This window comes from Uloborus diversus, chromosome 5 (genome assembly GCF_026930045.1).
Source record: "Uloborus diversus isolate 005 chromosome 5, Udiv.v.3.1, whole genome shotgun sequence".
Lineage (NCBI taxonomy): Eukaryota > Metazoa > Arthropoda > Arachnida > Araneae > Uloboridae > Uloborus > Uloborus diversus.
Window position 1 is genome coordinate 83,498,504 of NC_072735.1, and position 23,567 is coordinate 83,522,070.

General features: G+C 36.3%; 1 protein-coding gene across 1 annotated transcript in view; it reads right to left on the minus strand.

Annotated features, from left to right (window-relative positions):
* Positions 1-22,098, minus strand: part of LOC129222990 (LIM/homeobox protein Lhx9-like) — a 35,310-nt gene extending 13,212 nt beyond the window's left edge. The window contains exons 1-2 of the mRNA XM_054857554.1: positions 21,884-22,098; positions 10,346-10,782 (exon numbers count right to left, since the gene is read on the minus strand). Coding sequence (XP_054713529.1) covers positions 10,346-10,782; positions 21,884-22,098 — 652 coding nt within the window. The remainder of the gene's footprint in view (positions 1-10,345; positions 10,783-21,883) is intronic.
* Positions 22,099-23,567: the final 1,469 nt, after the last annotated feature.

The window sequence follows — 23,567 nt, forward strand, 5'->3', positions numbered from 1 at the left end:
CCAGTTTGACGAAAATGTTGAAAATAAGTCGTGACATACTTATGACGGTACCATCCTTATGCGGGCTTTTGTAAACTTTCGTGGTTTACAAGAGAGTACAAATTCCTTTTCGTTGAAATTTATCCTTTCACCTTAATACAATAATATTTGCAAAATCATAAATTCGAAAAGAGTTTTCGGATAAGATACACAAAGAAATTGGGGTTTAAAAGTGTTTTTGAATAGCTTTTTTTGAGCAATCACATTGCTTATTGTTCTCACTTGACAGTTTTGAATTCCTATGATTTTATTAACCCCCCCCCCGCCTCCCTCTGCAGCACCACCGTCGACCGTCTGCCTCACGATGCTGCTCCTCTAGCGAAAACCGTCTCCAGATTGCGTCACTTACTTGCCTACCTTTACACATACACCTTAAACACACACACACATACACACACACACACATACACACACATACACCTACACACAAACACATACACACACGTACATACATACAGACACCACGTGCGTACATACAGACACCTACACATACACACAACTACCCACACATACACATACCCCCCGCACACAAACACACATACACACAATCACCCACACACACACACACAAATACACTTGCCTACACACACATACACATACCCCACACACACAAACAAACACACACGCCTACATACACATACACACACACGCGCGCGAAAAACATAATTTGAATTCAAGATATCAAAGTTCAAATGAATTTTTTTTTTTTTTTTTTTTGATTCAGTCACTTCGTCTACATTTTTTAACACAATCTTTCAGCTTTTAACAACTGTATCATCTGACATGAGTATTCGTTCCGTTACCTCTAGCTCACTGTTCGTTCACACATTGAAACTGAGAGTAAAATACAAGATTGGTAAAATGAAGAGTGAAATATAATGAATGATAAAAACCACTGTTGTCTTAATGAACTTATTTTAGCAAAAGCAACTGCAAAAATTGTTTGTTCCTATTTTTTTTATATATTGCAGTTCCACGCAACGCTATTGAGTGCTCCTAACTCTGCTGATATCGATTCGGCACGGATTGCTCCAGCCCCACCCACAGGGTAACGCCCATTCCCTACACCGTATCTCTCCTCCTCATCCTCCTCCTCCCGCATCACCATCTCAGCATCTTACGGGCAAGAGGGGGAAAAAACAAGCAGTAGGAGAGGAGAAAGGAAAAAAATGGAGGTGCTCCTCTCTGCTTGCCAATGATAACGCCGCCAGAAATCTGTTGCAGAAAAAAGCATTTTCCGGGATCATATCATCCTTATAAAATCAGCGTACAGATTTAAAAAAACGTAGATTTGTTTTGTTGCTGCGCATACCTTGTGAAGACGAAATAATTTATTTTTTAAATGCCTTGAGCAAAAATCTAATTTTATAAGCATGTTCAACGATTTGTGCTTTTTTATGCATGCTCTAATATTTTTTACTTATGTTGATGTAGTTTGTTATACTGCCATGGGGGGTAGGTATACAGCAGTATCTGCAGAAATGAGTATTCGAAATAGTTGAAGAAATGTGCGTTGGATGCAATGCGAACAATAGTAAATGTTGAAATTACACGGTTTATTCCCTCCTTTTTTTCAGTGGAAACAAAACAAGAAAGCTTGTACAACAAAGCTTATGTTCAATAGATGGCAAAAAATTTAAAAAAATGAAAAATTTGCAGTAACTGCCCTTTACTTGACCACGGCAGTATAAACAACCCTAAGTACAAAACATTACTTGGTGCTTTTAAACTGGTGTTTGCAAAATACTTTGATGGCTGATGAAATTTAGAACGAAAATACTTTTGTAATGAAATATTAACCTAAAACAGCATATTTGGGCATTTTATGCTTGGAAAGTATCGTGATGCTTTAAAAATAGATAAAATAATTCCGAAACGTGTCGTATTAACGGTATAAATCTTTGAGCTCAAAACGTTTTTACCAGTTTTTGGCCTACTTTCCCGTAAAACTCAAAGAAAACGAGCTGATGTGTGCATCACATGACTTCCTTTTACTCCAATTTAATGTCATTTTCTCATTATTGGCAGTTTTAATATGATTCAATAGTTTACTCTCTAAATATCAACAACAGTGGCCTAATTAAAACCAAATTTAAAAAAAATTAAAAAAATCCCCAGATTTGTCGCCAAGTTGGCGACAAAACTTGGCGAGCAAAAGACTGGTGATATATGGCCAAGTGTCAGCCAAATTATAACACCACGTGAGTTTACATCGAAATTAACAATGATTTCCCCCCAAAAGGGGCCAAAGGCCCCTTTGGAGCATACTAATGCAACCAAAAAGGAAGGTGCACAACTAGACTCCACTAGGAGTCTACGTACCAAATTTCAACTTTCTAGTACATTTCGTTCTTGAGTTATGCGACATGCATACACACATACGCACATACGCACATACATACGTATATACAGACGTCACGAGAAAACTCGTCGTAATTAACTCGGCGATCGTCAAAATGGATATTTCGAGTGTCTGTACGTTCCTACGTTCCTAGGCACCTATCCACGTGTGGTCGGGTTGAAAAAAAAAAAAATCAACGTTGATTTGGGGGTGAGCAAAACGGAAATCAAGGCCGATTTTTGGGTGAAATTTTTTTCGCGAATACAATACTTCCTTTTTTGTAAAAGGAAGTAAAAAAAAGCATGAGAGAAGACTTAAAATACCACCCAAAAATATAGCTAAAAACGAAAAAAAGTCAGAAATAAATAAAACAATTAAATACGTATTGAAAAATTAATAATTGGAAAGAAGGGTTTTGAGATGGAGAAAATGTCGGTCCATCGGTCTGTCCCCCTTAATAACTTTTGAGTGAATAGTCCGATTCGAATAAAAAAAATTTTTTTTTCGTTCGAAAGATCTTGTCAAGGACACCTCATTCCTATAGTTAACTTTTGGACTTGAACAATTTTTCGTCAATTTTGAACAGTTCAAAAAAACAACAATAGCGCCTCGGAGAAATTTCGTCCCAATATACACTGCTCAAAACAATTAAAGGATATTGTAAGTTTTTGTACAACAAAAGGTATTAGCAAATATTTTTTTGCATAGAATCAAAGAAGGGAGTTACAAATGCAAATTCTTCTTAATTTCAAGCCTCGCAGTATGCAGATTTTGAGTTTGACGTCGAAGCCGACGTTTCAGTGGCGGCGAATGAGATTTCGCCCTTAACTTATTGTAAGACAAAGCAAAAAATAATGATCGACATTCAGTAAACGCGTTGTTTCGATGAATGCGATGCCTCAACGAACTCATTTAACGGAATCAGAAGCTTGTGAAGTGGTTGTCAATCTACACTGTTATAACCAGGGGTTCCAGACGAGTGAAAATATTCCCTCTAAGGTGAAAGCACAGTGCCTGAAGGTGCAATGCAAGTTAGAAAATAGAGCAGAGGAGCCGAAACAGCATGCAATCACAAAAAAGACTCATTGCGCATGCGCTTTTGCCTTAGACATACATTCAAGCACCTCAATATGGCGGACAAATGATGATTGCGTTTGTGTGTCTTTCACATTGAATGAAGTACACTATTGGATTTAAACACAATTTTTCTTGGATTAATTATCCGAAATTACAAGTAAGTACAGCTTTTGATCACTTTGTAGCTTTTAGGGCTTTCAAACATAGTTAAGTGGTTAAAAGTACATTTATTGCTTTTCAGTTACCGTTACTGTCTTTTAGTTTCCGTTAACCGTTACTATCGTGAAATTTCCATCATTCAAAACGCTACTAAAAATATCTGTCATTATTTTCTTGAGTACTAGATAAGCAGCTTTTATTAATCACCAAAAAAAAAAAATCTATAAGATATCAATAATCAACAAGTGAGAATCTTATTAAAAATGATTCTTGTGCTACGTAGATTATAACAGAAAGCTAGCGAAAAAAAAATCTCTCTCAGTCTAGCTTTTTCATTCAAGTGTTAGAATCATTTCCTGTTAGCGATTAATGTCCGGATAGCGTTATAAATTTCGTTTGGTTTTTTAACTATCGAAAAACTTCATGTGCATTTTATTTTGTTACTCTTGATTAACGTTTATGAAACGATTTTGTTTTTCCGTAACTGTAATATCCCTGAATATTTTTGGATCTTCATGTAAATAATCCATGAGTACAGCTATGCTTCATTTTCGGAATGCGTCAAGGTTTTAGTAAATGTATAATTTCTCACATTATTTAAATAATTACTCGTCTTTAAATTATAACGATTTGTGACAGATCTTTGATACCAAGTAAAGGGGTAGATATTTATTGTTTTATTAATGCTTAACATTATACTTTTTGTGAAAAAAAAACCTCGTCAGAACTCTGAATTTTTCACATGTTTTTAACGGCCCCAGAGTTATTATTAATATTATTTATTTTAAGAATTTGAAAGAAAACGATAAAGATTTCACTGGTTCGCAAAGTTTTTCATTTGCTTTTACCGCGCCCGTGAGTCAAAAGAGGTTGAGAAACACTGAGTTAGAGCAATGAGCACTTCTTAACTATGTTGAAAACTCTGAAATATGATCAAATGCTGTAATTACATGTTTTAATCATTTCCAGTATCGAGTTCAATGTGAAAAATATCCAAAACGAAGAATATCATAAATCAAAACAAAACTTTAAAAAAAAACCACAACTGTATTCAAAAACGCACACAATACGGGGGAGGGGGGAGGAAGATCTGTAGTAAGGGTGCCATTTCTCTCTCCAAAGGTTCCTTTTTTTCACTCCGGCTGTCTATTTTTTAAAAGGTGCCTGTTTTTCACCCTATTTAGAGGTGCGATTTCGGCTCCGTATTGGGTATCGTTGGTGAACAAGCGTTTCTCCCCTGAAAGGTGCCGAATGCATCCTGTAGTTTTAACAGTGTAGAGGGAAGCCAAACACAAGCCAACGGAGCAGAAGCTATTGGAGTTTTGGAAGTATGATTTCTGCGAGATGGAAACGGTTTTTAGAGACTGGAAATGCTGGCCGAAGATCAGGGCAAGGTCGCAGACGGTCAACAACGTTCAACGAAGACCGTTATTTAGCTTTAACAGCTCCGAGGCACCGAAGTATGGATACCACCCCACTAGAACGACACCTTCGCTCGGGTACTGGCACCACAATTTTGACACAAACTGTCCGAAATTGCCTTTTCGCTGTAAGTCTGTATGCTCGTCGACCAATGGTCTGTGTTTACTAACGCCTGTCGATAATGTATCAATCATCCAAAAAGTTTTCCAGGTTTAAAATCAACCCAAAACATCAATATCCTTTAATTGTTTTGAGCAGTGTAGATCCAGAACTTGGAGGCAGATTTGCGTCAAATAACTTCGTTGGAAAAAGTTCTTGATGAAGAACATATATAGAAAAAAATATTTTGGTTAAGCTATTTAAGGATATTTTTGAACAATATATTTTTGACATTAACGACAAAAGGAACATTTATTTTTTGGCACCAAAAAATTATGCAGATTCTGAATATATTCTCAATTTTTGGTTTCTAGAAATGAAAAAAGTTATTATTAAGAACCGAATTAACATATCTCGTAGATTTAGCATTCACGCAAGATAGAGATAAATATGGCTCAATCAAAGTGAAATAAACTCAAAGTGCTAGTGTCTTTATTGGGGATGCAGAGTCGGTGGGAAAATGACCAGCTCCCGACTCCGACTCCTACTCCCCATAATCAGTACGACTTCCACTCCGTGACTCCGATTCTGCCTCCGCAGCCTCGGCAGAAAAGTGGACTTGGAAGGAAATTTTAAATCCATCGACTTCCGATTCCAACTCCATAACTCTGACTCTAACTCCGTAGCCTTAGCGGATATGCTGACTCGGAGAGAAATTGACTGAATCCGATAGTTAGAATTTTAAAGCTTTCGACTCCAAACCCCACTCCGATCCCGAATCCACAGCCGTGGTTTTTACAGTGAAAAAACACTTAAGACGTTTTGTTTTTGTTTTCATTTATGAAATTTTTATTTTTTTTTTTTGGCAACGGACAATAAAAGGAAACGTGGAGTGCTTTATATTTTAAAAGATAGAAAGAGCTGCAAACAATTTTCTTTTTTTTTAAATGAAAATTATTTATTTAAAAAAGTTTTTACTTATGCTTGTTTTTTTTTTCCGTACTTTAAAAAGATTATTTATTTATTTTAATTTTTTGCATCGAAGGGAAGTAAAACTCGAAGCGCTTTTTTTTTTACGCAAAAGAAAGAGTTGCAAGCGATTTTATTTATTTATTTATTTATCTTGACAAAATATATTCATTCAACATAAATTTATTAATTCCATGTGTTTATTTTAATTTTATTTATTTATTTATTTTTAATTTAATTTAATTTTATTTTTATTTATTTATTTATTTCATTTTTTGAAAACGGTTGAAGAATTTTTTCGGGGAAGACTAAGGAATTAGCTGCATTTGCATCGTTTAGGGGTGCTGCTACTTTGTATGTTTGTTTATTTATTTGTCACATACATATTTCACATGTTTTTGTTTTAAGTGAGAGAGGCATACTTTGTTTTTAAGAACCAGCTTTAGTAGGCTCGGGATCGATACATCGATCAAAAAGAATCAATCTATGTCATTTGTTCTCTTGCTTAAATTTGATCTCATCTCCTTGATTGGCGTCTGAAACACAAAAATACTTTTGCTACCATCGATGAAAATGTAAACAAGCGAAATTTTTTCACAATTGCACTAACTTTCTAAAAATGAGCTGGAAGATGGTTGGGAAAGGTTCTATTTTCGTTTTTGACATTTAGAATGTTTGACACTTTGTATCTGAAAAAAAAATCAAATGTTATAATCTTTAAAATTCCAATTGTTATCCCCCCCCTCCACCCATGTTGATAACTTTTTAAGTAAATAAAACTGAAAATATGTTTGACAAAAGCTTTTTTGAGGCGTATTTCCGATTTGCAAAATTTTAAATACACTTGCTGAAATCGTTAAAATTATCTTCGATTGCACCCCAAATATTGGTTAATCTGTGATAATCCCTTTCACTTGACTATACTCGCAAAAAAAATCAGATAGAAAAATAATGGAATTGTAATACGAATCAGCAGTCGAAACTAATTGAAAAACTCGATCGAAACGGAATCGCTAATTTCCGATTTAAATGCCCTCACACCGTTCAGCTCCCAGCAACCCATCCAATAATAAGCAGACAAAATCTAATCCTTTCCCTCCTTTATCCAGTCAAAAGAAAAACACCGACGGAGCATCAGCCAACTCCTGTTTTTCGCTTTATGGCATGAAAAACAGGCGCTCAGAGCACAGACAGCAACAGAGAAACAGGTCGAGAAAAAAAAAAGAAAGAAGTTAAAAAGAAAAGCGGGGAACTGACGCCGACAAAATGTGCAGAGCCCGGAGTCCCAATTACAGAGAGCGGCGCTCCCGGATTTAGGAAGATTTATCTGCTGAGATAAAATTTAATTCCTGGAAGGGTAGGGCGTCGTAATCGGATTCGGAGCCGCTCCTGGAGAAGATGACAACTTATTTCGGATAGGAGGACCCCCCACCCCCTTCTTTAGCCAATCTTTGGAGGAAAAGGCTAATTTGTCGCCCGAGTTTGCTCTACGCAGCGTGACAGAAAGCACTCCGGTGAATCATCCGAACTGAAAGGATGGAACTCATCTTTTTGTTTCACGAATGAAAATGCCCTCTTCCGTTGCTGGGATAAGTGATTCTGTTCTCTAAAAATTTGGTTTCATAGCAATCGCTGGTGGAATTGAGCTCCAGTCCATCATCCTAATCTTACTTTTTTTCCTTTTGAGATGAATCTGCCCGAAATTATATTTTTCCGTGACGTTTTTGACGTTCTAAACAATTTTCTAAGATGTACGAAAGCAGAGTTTCTATATATACATTTTTTTAAAGCTATGATTTTGGTTTTTGATGCCGTATTTTTCAACGCCCAGTGTCCAAAATTCCCTTTTCCGTTGCCGTGATAAGTGATTCCGCTCTCTAAAAATCTGGTTTCATTGCAAGCGCTGGGGGAATTAAGCACCAGTTCATTGTCCTCATCTTGTTTTCTTTCCTTTTGAGATGAATCTGCCCGAAATTATATTTTTCCGTGACGTTTTTGACGTTCCAAACAATTTTTTAAGCTGTACGAAAGCAGAGTTTCTAGATATACATTTTTTTAAAGCTATAACTTTTGGTTTTTGATGCCGTATTTTTCAACGCCCAGTGTGCAAAATACCCTTTTCCGTTGCCGAGATAAGTGATTCCATTCTCTAAAAATCTGGTTTCATTGCAACTGCTGGTGGAATTGAGCTCCAGTCCATTGTCCTAATCTTGCTTTTTTTTCTTTTGAGATAAATCTGCCAGAAATTACTTTTCCGTGACGTCCTTGATCTCCTAAACAATTTTCTAAGATGATACAAAAGCAAAGTATAATTTCTATTTTTCATTATTTTAAAGCTATGATATTGATTTTTACTGTATTTTTCAACGCCCTGTGTTCAAAATTCTCTTTGCCGTTGCCGGGGTAAATGATTACGCTCTCTAAAAATCTGGTTTCATTGCAATCGCTGGTGGAATTAAGCTCCAGTCCATCGTTCTCATCTTGTTTTCTTTCCTTTTGAGATGAATCTGCCAGAAATTATGCTGTTCCGTGACGTTTTTAATGTCATAAATAATTTTCTAAAATGTGAAAAAGCAAACAAAGCTTTTTTTTTTTTTAAAGCTGTGGTTTTGATTTTTGCTGCTGTATTTTTCTACACCCAGCGTCCAAAACGTCTTTTTCCACTTGCCGGGACAAGTGTGACTCCGTTCTCTAAAAATCTGGTTTCATAGCAGTCAGTGGTGGGACTAGCTCCAGTCCATAATCCTGATCTTATTTCTTTTTGAGAAGAATCTTATCAGAAATTATACTCTTCCGTGACGTTTTTGACGTTCTAAACAATTTTCTAAGATGTACAAAGTAGAGTTTCTTCCTTTTTTTTCTTAAATTTTAAAGCTATGGTTTTGATATTTTGCTGCTATATTTTTCAACGCCCAGTGTTCAAAATGACCTTTTCCGTGGCCGGTATAAATGTACAAAAGCAAGTATAATTCCTAAAATTTCTTTTTAAAAGCTATGATTTTGATTTTTGCTGCTGTATTTTTCAACGCCAGAGTTCAAAAATACTCTGTTCCGTTGCCAGGATAAATGACTCCATCCTTTGAAAAACTGGCTTGGTGGTATTCACTGCGTGAAACTGAATTCCAGTCGAGCATTTTATTTTTTTCGAAGTAAAATCTAGAAAAAATTTACTCTTCCATCCTTGAAGTTCCTCGAACACATTTTTTGGAGTACAAACGCAAACCGAGTATCTAAATCTTTCGAAACGAGCACTCATTCTAATTTTTACGGTTGTATTTTTCAAGGTAGGGGTCCGAAACGTCGTGTTATGCTGCCGGAATAAGTGACTCCATTACCTAAAAATCTGATTTCATAGCAATCGCTGCGTGGAATTGAGTTCTAGCTCAGCATTTTAGTTTTTTCTTTATTTTTTAAAAATTATATTAATTGTAAACTCAGCCCCTCACTAAAGATGATGGAAGCGAGACGGATTCGGAGCGAACAGGCAGAGGAACCCTTCCTCAGAGATAAAGAGGTGAAGTTAACTGTAGTGTTAGGGGCTCGAATTATTGCTCGGTTTTTACGGGCAGAAATTGCAACAATTAATAAAGCACATGATTTCGCTCATTAACCTAAGAAGACTGGTAAAATTGGATACTTAGAAATATTAGAAGTTTCAATCAATTTCTTTAAATCTGGCTAAAATATTACTACCAAATCTGGAGTTCAGGAAAAAAAAGGAGCTGTTATTGAGCGGATTTGGTTGGAATGCTTTCGCAACATTATTGCAAAAGTTGCCCAACTCAACGCAGTACAATTACCCTTGTATTTGGGGTTACCCCTATCACCCCCAAAAGAATTAAACATTGTCAAGGTCGTAGATCTGAGGAGGCAGAAACATAGTGCCAGCTGTAGATCTTTTAGCCACTTTAAAGTGCTTCCAGGGTGCGCCGCGAGGAGGTAGATCTCTGATGTGTTAGATTAATGAACTTGGTTTCAGATTTTTTTAAAAATTGCATTCTGTGTTTTGTAACCTTTTTTTTTTTTTTTTTGCTGTAACTGTTCATAATCTGCCGTTAGAAGAAAAAGAAGAAAATGTTTGTGGTTCAACTTATCAGAGATACACTATGCTGGTACTACGTTATAAGTCGATAAACGGATGAACAAGAAAAGGTCTACAATTGAATTTTGCAGCTTTTTGGTTTTGAACTTGGTGAAGGCTTTCTTGCAGAAGGACGAGAAAGAACAATAACAACTTACCCCTATGCGGCAGCAAAAGTGAGGCCGACAAGAAACTCTTCTGTTTCCTGGGTCGTCCCTTCTGTCCGGGGGTCTTCGGCATGACGGGTCCACTGCTACCAGGCCTTTGCTGAGGGAACGCCGGAATATCTGGAAGATGCAGAGTCGACTGGCTGCCCACGGACGTCCCACTGACGTCCTGGTCGTCCTTGTCTTCGTCGAGGTCCTCTTCCTCCTCTTTGAGGTAGGGTCGCTCGTATTGCTGCAGCATTTCGTAGTGCACCCTGCAGTAGGTGACGTCCTCTCGCAGTCCAAAGTACTCGCCCTTGGTCAGGGGCTTGTTGCAGGCGGCGCACGTGAAGCAGTGCAGGTGGTAGACGTGTTCGCGCGCCCGCATCACCAGCTCGCTCGGACTGATGCTCAGGTGGCAGCGCGTGCATTGCTTCACCGAAAAGAGCCTGTGGTCAAAGAAAAAAATAAATAAAAATAACTTGGAATCGTTTCTGAGCAATGAAAATTTTCGCTATCGAGGATTTCAGACCGATTTTGAGACCTTGTTATTTTTATCTATTTATACATTTTATTTCTTATTATTTTTTAACTTATTAATTCCTTTATTTTATTTTATTTATTGTATTTTAATTTATTTACTCATTCATTTCTGTTTTCTTTTATTTTTCTAATTTATTATAAATATCCTTTTTGATTCCCCCCCCCCATTTTTACTCACTGTTGCTTCGTTATTTTAAAACTTGTAATTGTGTATGCATTTCTGTTTATCTATTCAGATTTTTTATTCATGCTAAATATTATACGAAATGAACATTAATTCATTAAAAAATAAATGATCTATTCACCAAAAAAAAAGCGTTGATCTTATGTTAAAAAATAGATACTCTTAAAAAATTGCTGTATTACAAAAAAAAACTTGTTGTTTTAAAGGAGACAAAATAAAAATGAAAAACCTACCTTAAATGAATTTATTCAAACATCTTTCAGATAAAGAATTCTTAAGTTTGGTAAATGAAAATCATTCGTAATTACCGTATTTAAGTATTTAAAGTTAAATAAGTTCAAAAAAAGTTAAAAAATAAAATAACTGGTGTGAAAACGTCTCCAAACCAGAGACAAACAAAAACCGAAACGCTGTTTCTTTTGCATCCCCTTTACACTGGATACTCATATGAAATATGTCAGTTTATTAGGAACTCTGGAGTCTGGATAAAATGTCACTTCTCCCTTACAAAGTTTTGTTGATCAGAGAGAGATAACGTATGACTTGAAAAGTTAAACATTCAGTCTTTGGTCAAATAACTATTCACTACAGCACTTCTTTTGGTTCATAAACAATCATTTTGGCGAAGTTCATAAAATAAGTTAGAATTAAAAGGGTGGTAAGATATTATTATTTTCATTGAAAGGCGCTTCACGATAAATCTCATTCTCCAATAAAAAAAAAATCTTGCCAGACTATCTTATTCAAAATGGCCTGTAGAGATAATTAGATTCAATACAACACAAAAAACCGCGTAATAGCAGCAATCGAAATGACTATCCCAGCAGCACAACTAAAGACAAAGACAACGATACGTCGTCCTGTTTCAAATGTCCCTTCTCATCTCGGACCCTCAGGTCGAAATATGAGCATAAACACTCGACAACAAATAATAAATAACACTTCCCGTCAGTCCAAAGTGGCTTCTTGACCGAGGCATATTCCAAACTTCCCTTTTCAGTCAAACGAACGAAGAAAAAAAAAAGGAACTTTACGACAGGCAGATAAAGATCAGAAATGTTTGATGAATGCGAATGTTGTATCTGGTTGGCGACATTTTTTGTCTTTTCTTTTTCAATTTTTCTCCGCGACTGTGCCTCTCGCCAGAAAAAATTAATTCTGTCTTATTAATCACAACTTTAACCGCCAACCCTTGTCGAGAGATGAGTGATATATGTGACTGAGGCTAGCCTAGATTTTGGTTTATTGAGAAGTCTATCCTAATTTGTTGATACGTTATGCTGCGGGACGGAAAGAAAAACACTGCAATGAGATATATCGCCTTCTGTCTTATTTCGCTTGTCTTCGTCTTTCAATTATGTATGATTTGTTTTGCTTCTGTTTGTTGCTTTATTTTTACATTACACTGTATCAAGTGAAATAACCGTGTCATTTCGTGTCAATAATGTATGTTCTCATGCATATTTTTTCTTGTTCAGAACACATTGGATGAGTACATGTTTTGGTTTAGTAATTCCTAATTTTTTTGAATAGTTATCTGAAACAAAAATTAAATAATTCTTAAATTCATTTAAAACTAATTATTGATCTGGTTAAAAGTTAGCATGAAACTTAGGTCACCAGGATCACTTAAAATCATATGACAAATAGGATGTAAGCTAAATTATTTTAATGCGCGGTTGCACCCTTCAAGTAGATAAAAAAAAAAAAACTGCAAGTGTTTGAAAGCTCCCATTTTTATTTCATAGCTTCATTATAAGTTGCATAGAACGTTACAATGTATAATGACAGAGATATTATCAACTTGAAATCAGCATTCCAGACAATCTTTCAAAACTTCAAAATACTTAGATAATAGAGGAGACAGGGATTGGTTATGACATTTTCTAAACAAATCGAAATAACTTTTCGTGTAATCGATCGATTTAAGTAAATAAAGGTTTGTTTGAATAAATAATTATTCTATTTTTTTTAATTTAAAAAGAACATTACGTATGAGGAAATGATTTCGAGGAAAAGTGTGGTGTAGCTTTTAACTCCGCCACCGGGCTTGGTTGTTTGCAATACCGGGGGTTAATTGTGACAGCAAAAACGAACTGAGTCTAAGATTTCTTAATTATGAACAATCACAGTTTCTTTTCTTAATTTAAATTAAAAAACCCAGTTTTTAAATAGTTACATATTTTATGGAGCAGTAGTATCGTGCCTCATTGAAGCAAGTATTTGTTTACTTATTCCTCATAAAAACATCAAATAGGTAACTTCTAAATTTAAAGATGTACAAAATCTTAATTATGTAGAAAAAAAACTTTATACAATTAATATAACATAAAATACATGCCTTGTCAATGAAACATAAAATTTTTCCCACTTTTAGGGGAAAAAAAATTAATGAAATAAAATTAAAGCACATAGTCTGAAAAGTTACTTTTACAAGTCAAGCACACGTAAGATACATTTTCTTCAGCACGTCTCACACGGTCACACGTATGACCATTTCTTACAAACAACACACTGTATCCATTCCTCAGCACTCTGGAAACGGTTCACAACGTATTAGATAAAAATTCTGATCTTCAGAGTCGTGAAACAGCTTCTTCTATAGTATTGTATCCCGTACATTTTTTGTGAATAAGGTTTTTTTCTAAAGCCAGCGACTGTTATAATATAAATTAAGCTTTTGACTCAGAGAGAGCCAGTCTTTTGAGGGAATCGAGCAGTGTTGCCAGATTGGGGAAAATGTCCCCATTTTGGGGAAATCTGGTGCTCTCTGGGGAAATTTTGGGGAAATGAGTTTTGAGGGGAATTCTTTGGGGAATTTTTTTTTTCTTGGGAAAAACCTGGGGAAAGAAAAAACCTCGGGGAAAAAATAATTTTTTTCGTGTTTAGATTCACGACAAGAAGTAGTAGTTACATTGTTTGTATCAAATAGCGTTGGTTTAGCTTTGTCAACTTTATGGAATTCGCATTTCGCATTATGTGGAATATTATGCTACGGAATTCGCATTAATGTTCTGCGTGAGTAACTAGTTGATACGTGAAACAGGTACAAATAAGTGTGGTGAAGAATGTTCTTAGATAAATATATACAAAAATCGTAGTTTAAATGTACATACAGAAACAGAGTAGTAAATGCAAGTAGAAAAATAAACATTTGGCTATTTCTTATCTTTCATTCAGGCGCTTGTATTTATGAATAGCGGCACCCGCACGGCTTTGCCCGCAGTAGAAAATTAAAAAGTGTTTTGGTTCCCCTGTATATTTACAAATAATGCATGATGAATTTCTCGCCAATTGGCTTGCCCACGTTACGGTTCCACATTATGATAGCTTGGTAATTTACTCGTCCATCGTATGATAATTTTGCTCGAGAAAATGTTCTTAAAATTGGAATAGAAAAAGAACAAAATCGAATTTTCGAAAAATCGCTGCGAGGTGCATACCCATATGCTACAAACTAATTTTGTGCCAAATTTCATGAAAATCGGCGGAACGGTCTAGGCACTTTGCGCGTCACAGAGATCCTGACATACAGAGAGATATTCAGACAGAGAGACTTTCAGCTTTATTATTAGTAAAGATAAAGATAAAGAAAGATAAAGATGAGGGAAAAAAAAAAGCGAAAATGGGAAGAAAAAAAAAGTGTTGGGGAATTTTATAAGAAAATTTGGTTATTTGGGTAAAAAAAAATTTTTCAAGAGACAAAAATATTAAAGGAAGTCGATTCATTTGAAGAAAATATTAGTGGAAAAATAATTTTTGAATTTGGGGAATTTTGATAGAAAACATCGCTTTTTGGGGAAAAGCTGGAAGGAAATTGGGGAAATCTGGATTTGACCATCTGGCAACACTGGAATCGAGTAATAACAGTCAGTAGAAAGCACCACGGGATAGGTAGTGGATATTGCTATTTGCCTCGAGCAAATGTCACGCTTACCCCTTACGTCAAAACTGATCTTTCATTGGTGTGTTCTAATTCTAAGCAATATTATATTACAAATTTACAAAAAAAAAAAACCTTGCGTTGTGTTTCCATTATTAAAAAAAAACAAACAGGATCATCAAGATGAGGGAATCCATCAAACATTTATTTTTTTCATCTTGCATTGATTTTTAATTAAAAAAAAGGAAGTCAAAGAAGTCTCAACCCTACACAAATTTTACAAAGGGGGTATATAAATCATGATTCAAGTCTATGGCAGTTCTGTCATTTTTTCTTGATATTAATAATTATGACATACCTTATGAGGAAGGTTCAGCTTGGGTAAGGAGGCAACTTGGTAGGTTATTCCAGAATACTTTCCTGTGTGACTTTCCACACAATGGCCACCCTAGCTCTACGTTCCACACTGTAATCTGCCTGCATCAGGACAATTCCATTTCAAGGGGGCCTTTCTAGTTCTTATTCAACCTTCTTATCTCATGTATATGCTAGCCTCTACCACATTTTTCTTGTTAGGACACTTCCATTTCTCAAATCTTGGGATTTTTATCACACTCTCCACATGGCTGCCTCATTTCTCCTTTTTCCCTTCTTCCAGCCTCTATCTCACCTTGTCTTTTTTCTTTTTTCTGCCTCCTGTTGCCAAACCACCAAGGAAAAAACCCCTTTCCAAAAATCTCACCCCCATACCACCAAGTGCAGAGTTGAGTTGAAGTTGAAGAGAGTGGATGGGGAAAGATATGTTAGAATTTGACATCAGTAATTCCCACAAGTTGTATAGCAAAATATAATTTTAAGAACAATTTCCAACAGCACAAAATAATTTAAGACTTAAAAGAGGTCAAATAATACTCTAATTTCTAAATTTTCAAATGATTCAGTGTTATAGCTAACTGTAACTGTCAATTCACAGTTTACCTATAGTAGCTACCTGAGACATACCAACATATCTTCCCCCACAGAAAGAAAAAAAAATAACATTTTTTTTTTAAAACAGATGTGCCAGTCTTTCATTGTGCAAAAATTTGAATGCGCGTAAAGATAATTAGTACTAAATTCGACACAGAATCTTTTCCCCATTGAATACACAATCCCAAAAAACAAAAACAGATAACCAAATTTAACCGCGGAAGTATCAAACACAAATGTAAGCACATACCCAGGATTCCAAACAAGCTAAACACCAGCCCAACATGGAACACCAAGCATGTATTCACACTGTGGTTAACACCACAAAGTGTAAATCGGGGCCCCATGATAAACACCGTTGCGGAACTTAATTAAACACGTTATGTCAAAATGGAATACGTTTGCGAGAAAATTTAACCTGCTACGAAAAAAGGAAAACACAAGAAGGATGGCACAAATGTGGCATTGATTTGAAATAGTATAACCAGTGGCAAAAGTGACCAACAAACATTTTAAATATTAAGTAATAACCTCATATGACAATTATGTACAGCATGGTCACATATTTCTATTTTGTGAACACAACAATTTATAAGATGCACTTCTATTACTCTGAGCTTTGTTGAAATACACAAAAATATCATCAGCCAGAACCAATTTCCAAAATTACCAAACAAGCACATATACATACAAATACACAATATCATAAGGATAAACACTAAGGGTTTACATAGTAAGATGAATAATACATATGGATTACCAAATAGAATACAACATAATTCTTGAATAAACAGAGAAACTATACAATTAGGACAGTTCAAGAGTGTGCAACGAATCCTTGATTGTTTCGCTGCCTCAAATTGTATCGCGTGTTACGTACTTGCGATATGTCATTGTCGGAAGAGGTTGATACCTCTACATTTGCTCCTACATTTAGGTCATCGTCTATTTGACTTTCACCAGTTTGAGAGTTTGTAACAGTCTGCGATGAAGGTAGAGCACAGTTATCATTTGACCAAATTGGGTGAAAAAGATCTACAGAAGGTTGAGCTTGTACAGTATGCTCGGACACTATAGTTGACTTGTCAGACTCGACAGGACTTTTCCTTTCAACCAGATTTTGATTAACATCTACCACTAAGGGTGCTGTCGTGTCATAACTATTACGACCTGCATACGGAATGAGTCGGTTCATGTGCACAGTTTGGATTTTCTTTACATTGTCCATTAGGGCAATTTCAAATAAAACGGGAGACTTCTGAGCAATAACGCGGTAAGGTCCTACATTTTGTTTTACCAATTTCTTTGAAAGCCCCACCGGAATTACCTCGGAGTGTAGGTACACTAAATTTCCTACAGCTATATTCTTAAAAGAATCCCTTGCATTTGATGTCTCCTCCTGCCTTTTGGCAGCATTTTCTAAATTTTCCTTAATATTAGCATACACAGAATGCAATCTATTACTTAGAACCTGCGAGTACGTCTGAACATCGGAATAGGACCTAATCGGTGAATTTAACAACAGATCCGACGGAGTTCTCAAATCCCGACCATAGGTTACAAATGCCGGACTATCTGAAAGTGCACCGTGTCTACTTGTTCTGTGAGCAAAAAGTGCAAGTGGAAGACACTGACACCAGTCCGCCTGATTTTTCTCCACTAAATGCGAAAGGTTATTAATTAACGTAGCATTTAGCTTTTCAACCACCCCATTTCCCTGCGGGTTGTAACTAACAGTCTGTCTCTTTTGAATTCCCAACACCTTACACACATCAAGCATGGCTTCAGAAATAAAATTCTGTCCCCTATCCGTATAAAGCATGTCCATTATTCCATGACGTGATATGAAATCAATAAGAACCTTAGCCACAGTGCTACTCTTTATGTCAGGTACAGGGTAAGCCTCTGGCCAACGTGTAAAATAGTCGGTTAACACCAAAATCCACTTATTACCCTGACTGGAGGTCACTAGGGGACCAACCGCATCCATTGAGACCTTCTGAAACGGACGATTTGGCACGGGTATATGCTGCAGGGGAGCCTTTTGGTTCCGCTTAAATCCCCGTCGACAAATGCAAGAATGGCATGATGCCACATAGCTTTTGATTTCATTGAAGTAGCCTGGCCAATAAAAAGACTGTCTGATCCGGCTTAAGGTTCTAGATAACCCCGGATGAGCTACACATTTGCTGTCATGACATAAAAATAAAATTTCATATCTTAAGGATGCAGGTACAACCAACTTGGGTTTTCTATTGTAGTACGTATCATACTTAGCACCTTTGGGAAGACACATTAAAAGATTGTCGTTGTTCTTAAAAAATTGAAATTTAGGGTGCAAATCATTTGTGTCTTCCTTATTTTCTAGTTTCCCCAAAATGTTCTTGCAATACTCATCGCGTTCTTGACGCTTACGAATTTCGTCATTATCGATAAGGTCGTCAGTGAGTCTAATTCTATGTTTGATTAAATCACAACAACCAAGCTCTGATACATTCTTCGCAAATATATCGGTGTATTTCCCCAAAAGGTTATTAATCTCTTGTTGTTGGGATAAGGAAAGATGAGATAGATCAATACTGCCTCCCCAAGCCGTGAAATCAGGCTCTAAGCTATCATCATTTTCAAGTATATGATTAATAACCGACTCATTTATATCAGGTACTACCTTCACCAATTTTAAATTTTTATTTAAGACCACCATTTTGTCTGAGACATTTATTACCTGCACTAAACATGTGTTGTCAGGGGTTATGACTGACAGGGAATTAGCGACCAAGATATTTTTATCAACAAAATTATCATTTGGCTCTATAAATATTTCTTTTTTGTTATTGTCACTATACGGACTTGAGACTCTAACCGAAAACACTTTTTCTGAATTAGGTGGTATTTCAACCTTATTAAACAATATGCCAAAAATATCAGTATTATATTGATGAGAATTAGAATTTACTAGGTAACGTAACCGAGGGCTTCTACTTTCATCCGACCAGGAAATTTCTGTCTCCCCATCTGTCACCAACTGTCTTTCAAAATCCAGTACGAAATGGAATTTTGTAAGAAAATCAACGCCTAGCAACACATTGAACGAATGAGACAATTTATTTTCTAAGACATATACTTCTATTTCAAAAGATTTCTTTTGTAAGTACATCTTTAAACTGGCCTTCCCACAAACTTTAATATTCACACCCCCAATTGCAGTCAAATTATTTGTACCATTTCTCTGAATTTCTAATTTTAAAGCAGAACATGTTTCCATATCGATCAGACTTCTGCTTGCCCCACTATCCAATAAAATTCTGGTACTAAGCCTATTTATTTCTAATTCAATAATTGGCAATGAAAAACTTATTTCGTCGAAAAGACCGAAGACATATGGGGTTTCTTCCAAAACTGGCTGTCTTCCACCACTTTGCCCCTTTACATGTTTAAATTTGGTTTATTTCTTTCTAGTTCCCTATCCATTTCCTGATCCCTCCTGAAGTTTTGCTGTTGATTACAATAACGAGCAATGTGCCCCTCCTGATTACATCGGTAACAAACTATGGGCCTTCGTTGACCTTCATGTTTACGATAGAATCTACGGTTATCCCCTCCATGTGTTGGGCGAAAACTCTGCTGTTGTCCAGCACCTTGGTTACCCACAGAAAATTCTTGAAACTGCTTCTGCAGTGCTTCAACTTGCTTACCAAGATTTTCAACAATTTGAGCATACTTAGATGTGTGCTCGACAAGTGCATGTGTAAGCCCAACCTCTGCTCCTTGAACCACATTAATGTGAGAGTTTTGCAACCTTAGGGATTTCTCGATTAGCAAGGCCTGTTCTTTGGCCTGCGTGAAATCTTTTGGGTTATGCACTATTAATTCTGCCTTTATCTCATGCCTCACCCCGTTAATTACTTGATTTAGAAGCAGTTTGCTTTTAAAGCTGGGTGTGACTACATCCTCCCCGTCCTCTTTCTTGAAGCATTTTAAAGCCAAACTCTCTACCCGAGTTATAAAATCTTGTACCGATTCAGTAGGCGCCTGGCATGCAGATGTAAACTCGTTTAGGATATCCGCACCAGACTTATCTACACTAAAATGAGCAATTAGTTTGCTCTTTAACTCCTCATAATTGACTAAACTTAGCCACAATTCATTTGAATTTAGTACCAGCCTCACATTTATGTCAGCTTTCAATCTTACTATATTTACTAGATGTACTTCATTCCATTTGGCTAAATTTTTGAAAATATCAAGCTTAGAGAAAAAATCTGATACATTCTGTTTGGTAAGATCAGGTAACAAGGCTATCAGCCCAGGATTTTGCAGTACCTGGTCATTCCCAGGAGTCTCAATTACAGCATTATTAACTTCGGTGTTATTTAAAGACATGATTCAAGAAAATTATTAAAATCAGTATGCATTAAAAAAAAATATATCAAAATATGGTCACCTTCTACCACCAATTATACAAAACATTTGATGAACTCACTCACCATATCCTGGTCACATGGCACCATTTTGTTCTAATTCTAAGCAATATTATATTACAAATTTACAAAAAAAAAAAAACCTTGCGTTGTGTTTCCATTATTAAAAAAAAACAAACAGGATCATCAAGATGAGGGAATCCATCAAACATTTATTTTTTTCATCTTGCATTGATTTTTAATTAAAAAAAAGGAAGTCAAAGAAGTCTCAACCCTACACAAATTTTACAAAGGGGGTATATAAATCATGATTCAAGTCTATGGCAGTTCTGTCATTTTTTCTTGATATTAATAATTATGACATACCTTATGAGGAAGGTTCAGCTTGGGTAAGGAGGCAACTTGGTAGGTTATTCCAGAATACTTTCCTGTGTGACTTTCCACACAATGGCCACCCTAGCTCTACGTTCCACACTGTAATCTGCCTGCATCAGGACAATTCCATTTCAAGGGGGCCTTTCTAGTTCTTATTCAACCTTCTTATCTCATGTATATGCTAGCCTCTACCACATTTTTCTTGTTAGGACACTTCCATTTCTCAAATCTTGGGATTTTTATCACACTCTCCACATGGCTGCCTCATTTCTCCTTTTTCCCTTCTTCCAGCCTCTATCTCACCTTGTCTTTTTTCTTTTTTCTGCCTCCTGTTGCCAAACCACCAAGGAAAAAACCCCTTTCCAAAAATCTCACCCCCATACCACCAAGTGCAGAGTTGAGTTGAAGTTGAAGAGAGTGGATGGGGAAAGATATGTTAGAATTTGACATCAGTAATTCCCACAAGTTGTATAGCAAAATATAATTTTAAGAACAATTTCCAACAGCACAAAATAATTTAAGACTTAAAAGAGGTCAAATAATACTCTAATTTCTAAATTTTCAAATGATTCAGTGTTATAGCTAACTGTAACTGTCAATTCACAGTTTACCTATAGTAGCTACCTGAGACATACCAACAGGTGTAATAAAAAAAAATACACAAACCAAGAACACTGAAAATATGTAACGTATCACAAAAAGAAGCCGCTTCGGCATAAATATTTTGCAGGCAGAGTGCGATCCCCGATAATGCTTACTGTCTTTCATGTGAAACCATTAAAGCGCTTGATGTCAATCGCACAGCTAGTTTTGACGCCCAGTTTCTACCAGGTGGAGGCATCTGAGCTCTCTTCGATGCAAAACTGCACTAGGGATTTAATTTTGCCCTGGGCAGGGGTCTGGTTATTCGCGGGGTATATGTGGAATTTTTCTCCTCCTGCTTCCTTCTGGAGTCAAAGCGGAGTTTTTACCCAGAATGCATTAAGCTAAACGAGTTCGTAATCTTGCTGGGTATAGCCGTTAAGGATGCTATGTAGAAACCACTTTCTCTAGTACAATGGGAAACCTCTTTTTACGTGGAAACGGGAAATTTTTCAATCTTTTTTTTTTTTTGCGGAGTCGGAGTGGAGATTTACGGGGTCGAAAAGTGTGTTGTGAACGTAGAAGGAACTAACCTGTAGTAATCCTCCTTGCAGTAAATGTGTCCCTCTCTGGCGAAGCAAGTGAGTTCCGAGTCGAGTGGCACTTTGCACTGGCAACAGGTGAGACAGCGGGCGTGCCACTGCCGGTCCACAGCCAACAGGTAGTATCTGTCTGAGATTCCCGATCCACAACCAGCGCAAGAAGGGGGCGCCTCGCACCCCGGGCGCCCCCTTTTGTCCCCACACATCACGAGCATCCTTCAGCCAACGCTTACATGGCGGTCAAGTGAAGGCTTGCTGCACAATCGTGGTTCATGACATCGTCTGAAAAAGAAGAAGAACGTGAAAAAAAAAAAAAAAAATCTCATGCACCAAGTTTAAATGAGGCACAGAGAAGCAAAAGAATGAAAGTTCATATTTTCAATTTTTAAGTAAAACGCGTTTAAAGCTGTGGTCCTAGGTAGGCTTTTATTGAAAAGTTTTTCTAAATCATGTTGTATAGCAGTGCCTACCAGGGCTATTAGCACCATCTCTGGCACCAGAGCAGAGGAGAGGTTCACCTACCATTTGTACTGGTTATCTCTAAATTTTTGATTTTCTCACTTACATCCCTTTGCTTCTCACTCCTTCAAATGGCGTGGTTATAAATGGAATGTGTCAAGTCAGTGGCTCTCAACCTGGCGGGCGTAGAAGAATTTCAATCAAGGCGTGAACGTGTAAAAGATGGAGTAAAAAGTAAAGCAGACAATAATTTGCGAAATTATCTGGTCCCTTGGGAATATTAAATGACAGTTTCATCCCTCTCATAAATGTTGTTAAAGTGATTGATGTACACACACACCTCACCTAGGTTCCAGATTACCTCAAATTTTTTTGTACTTATTCCTTTGCTTTTTGGGTCTCATATTTTCTAACAATAATACTCGTATGTTAAAAATACAGTTTTGTGTTGTACCTAATGTTAAACTTGGTGTGTGAAATCAACTCAGTACCTCAGAGCCAGAGTGACGTAAGTCCAAAAATTGCGATTTTCAATTTATTAATGCATTGTATGTCGAAACCGCATCGAGCCATGTGAACGTAATTCCCTTAAAACAAAATCCTTTTTAATTTTTAAAAAGGGTTAAAACAGCGCGCGTCCCAAACTTTGCATGCGCCAGAGAAAAGTTTTTCCTCTATCCTGCAAAATTATCATAATGTGACTTTACCCCATTCTGATTCTGAGGTTCAGAACTAGGTGTGTACTAAACTACTAAATAAATCTTGAATCATCGTAATAAGCTTCAGTTTCCTATTGTACAACTTGAATTAGCGATGGATAAACAAGACATAACTATGGTAAGATAGGAATGAGGAGGGGTTAACACTGACCTCATGTCAGTGTTCATAGGGAGGCGTTGAGCCGAAAAGATTGAGTTCAAAGTAACATTTTACATAGAATGATTTCTATCTACTGGGATTTTTTGCACAACTTATAACCAAAAAATATTTAAGTATTATAACATTGAAAACATTTTCATTTAACTTTTTAATTAAAAAACCCCTCAGTTTATTTTATTACAAAAGATTAGCACCCGCACCTGTAGCAGAGTTTAAGTAAATGCAGTAGCGCTGCTAAAGCATTTTCCCCTTTCATTACTTCATTACATTCTTACTTACAGAAAACTGCCTCATTTTAATGCAAGATTGTGTCTTCAAAAAAAGTAATTTATTAAAA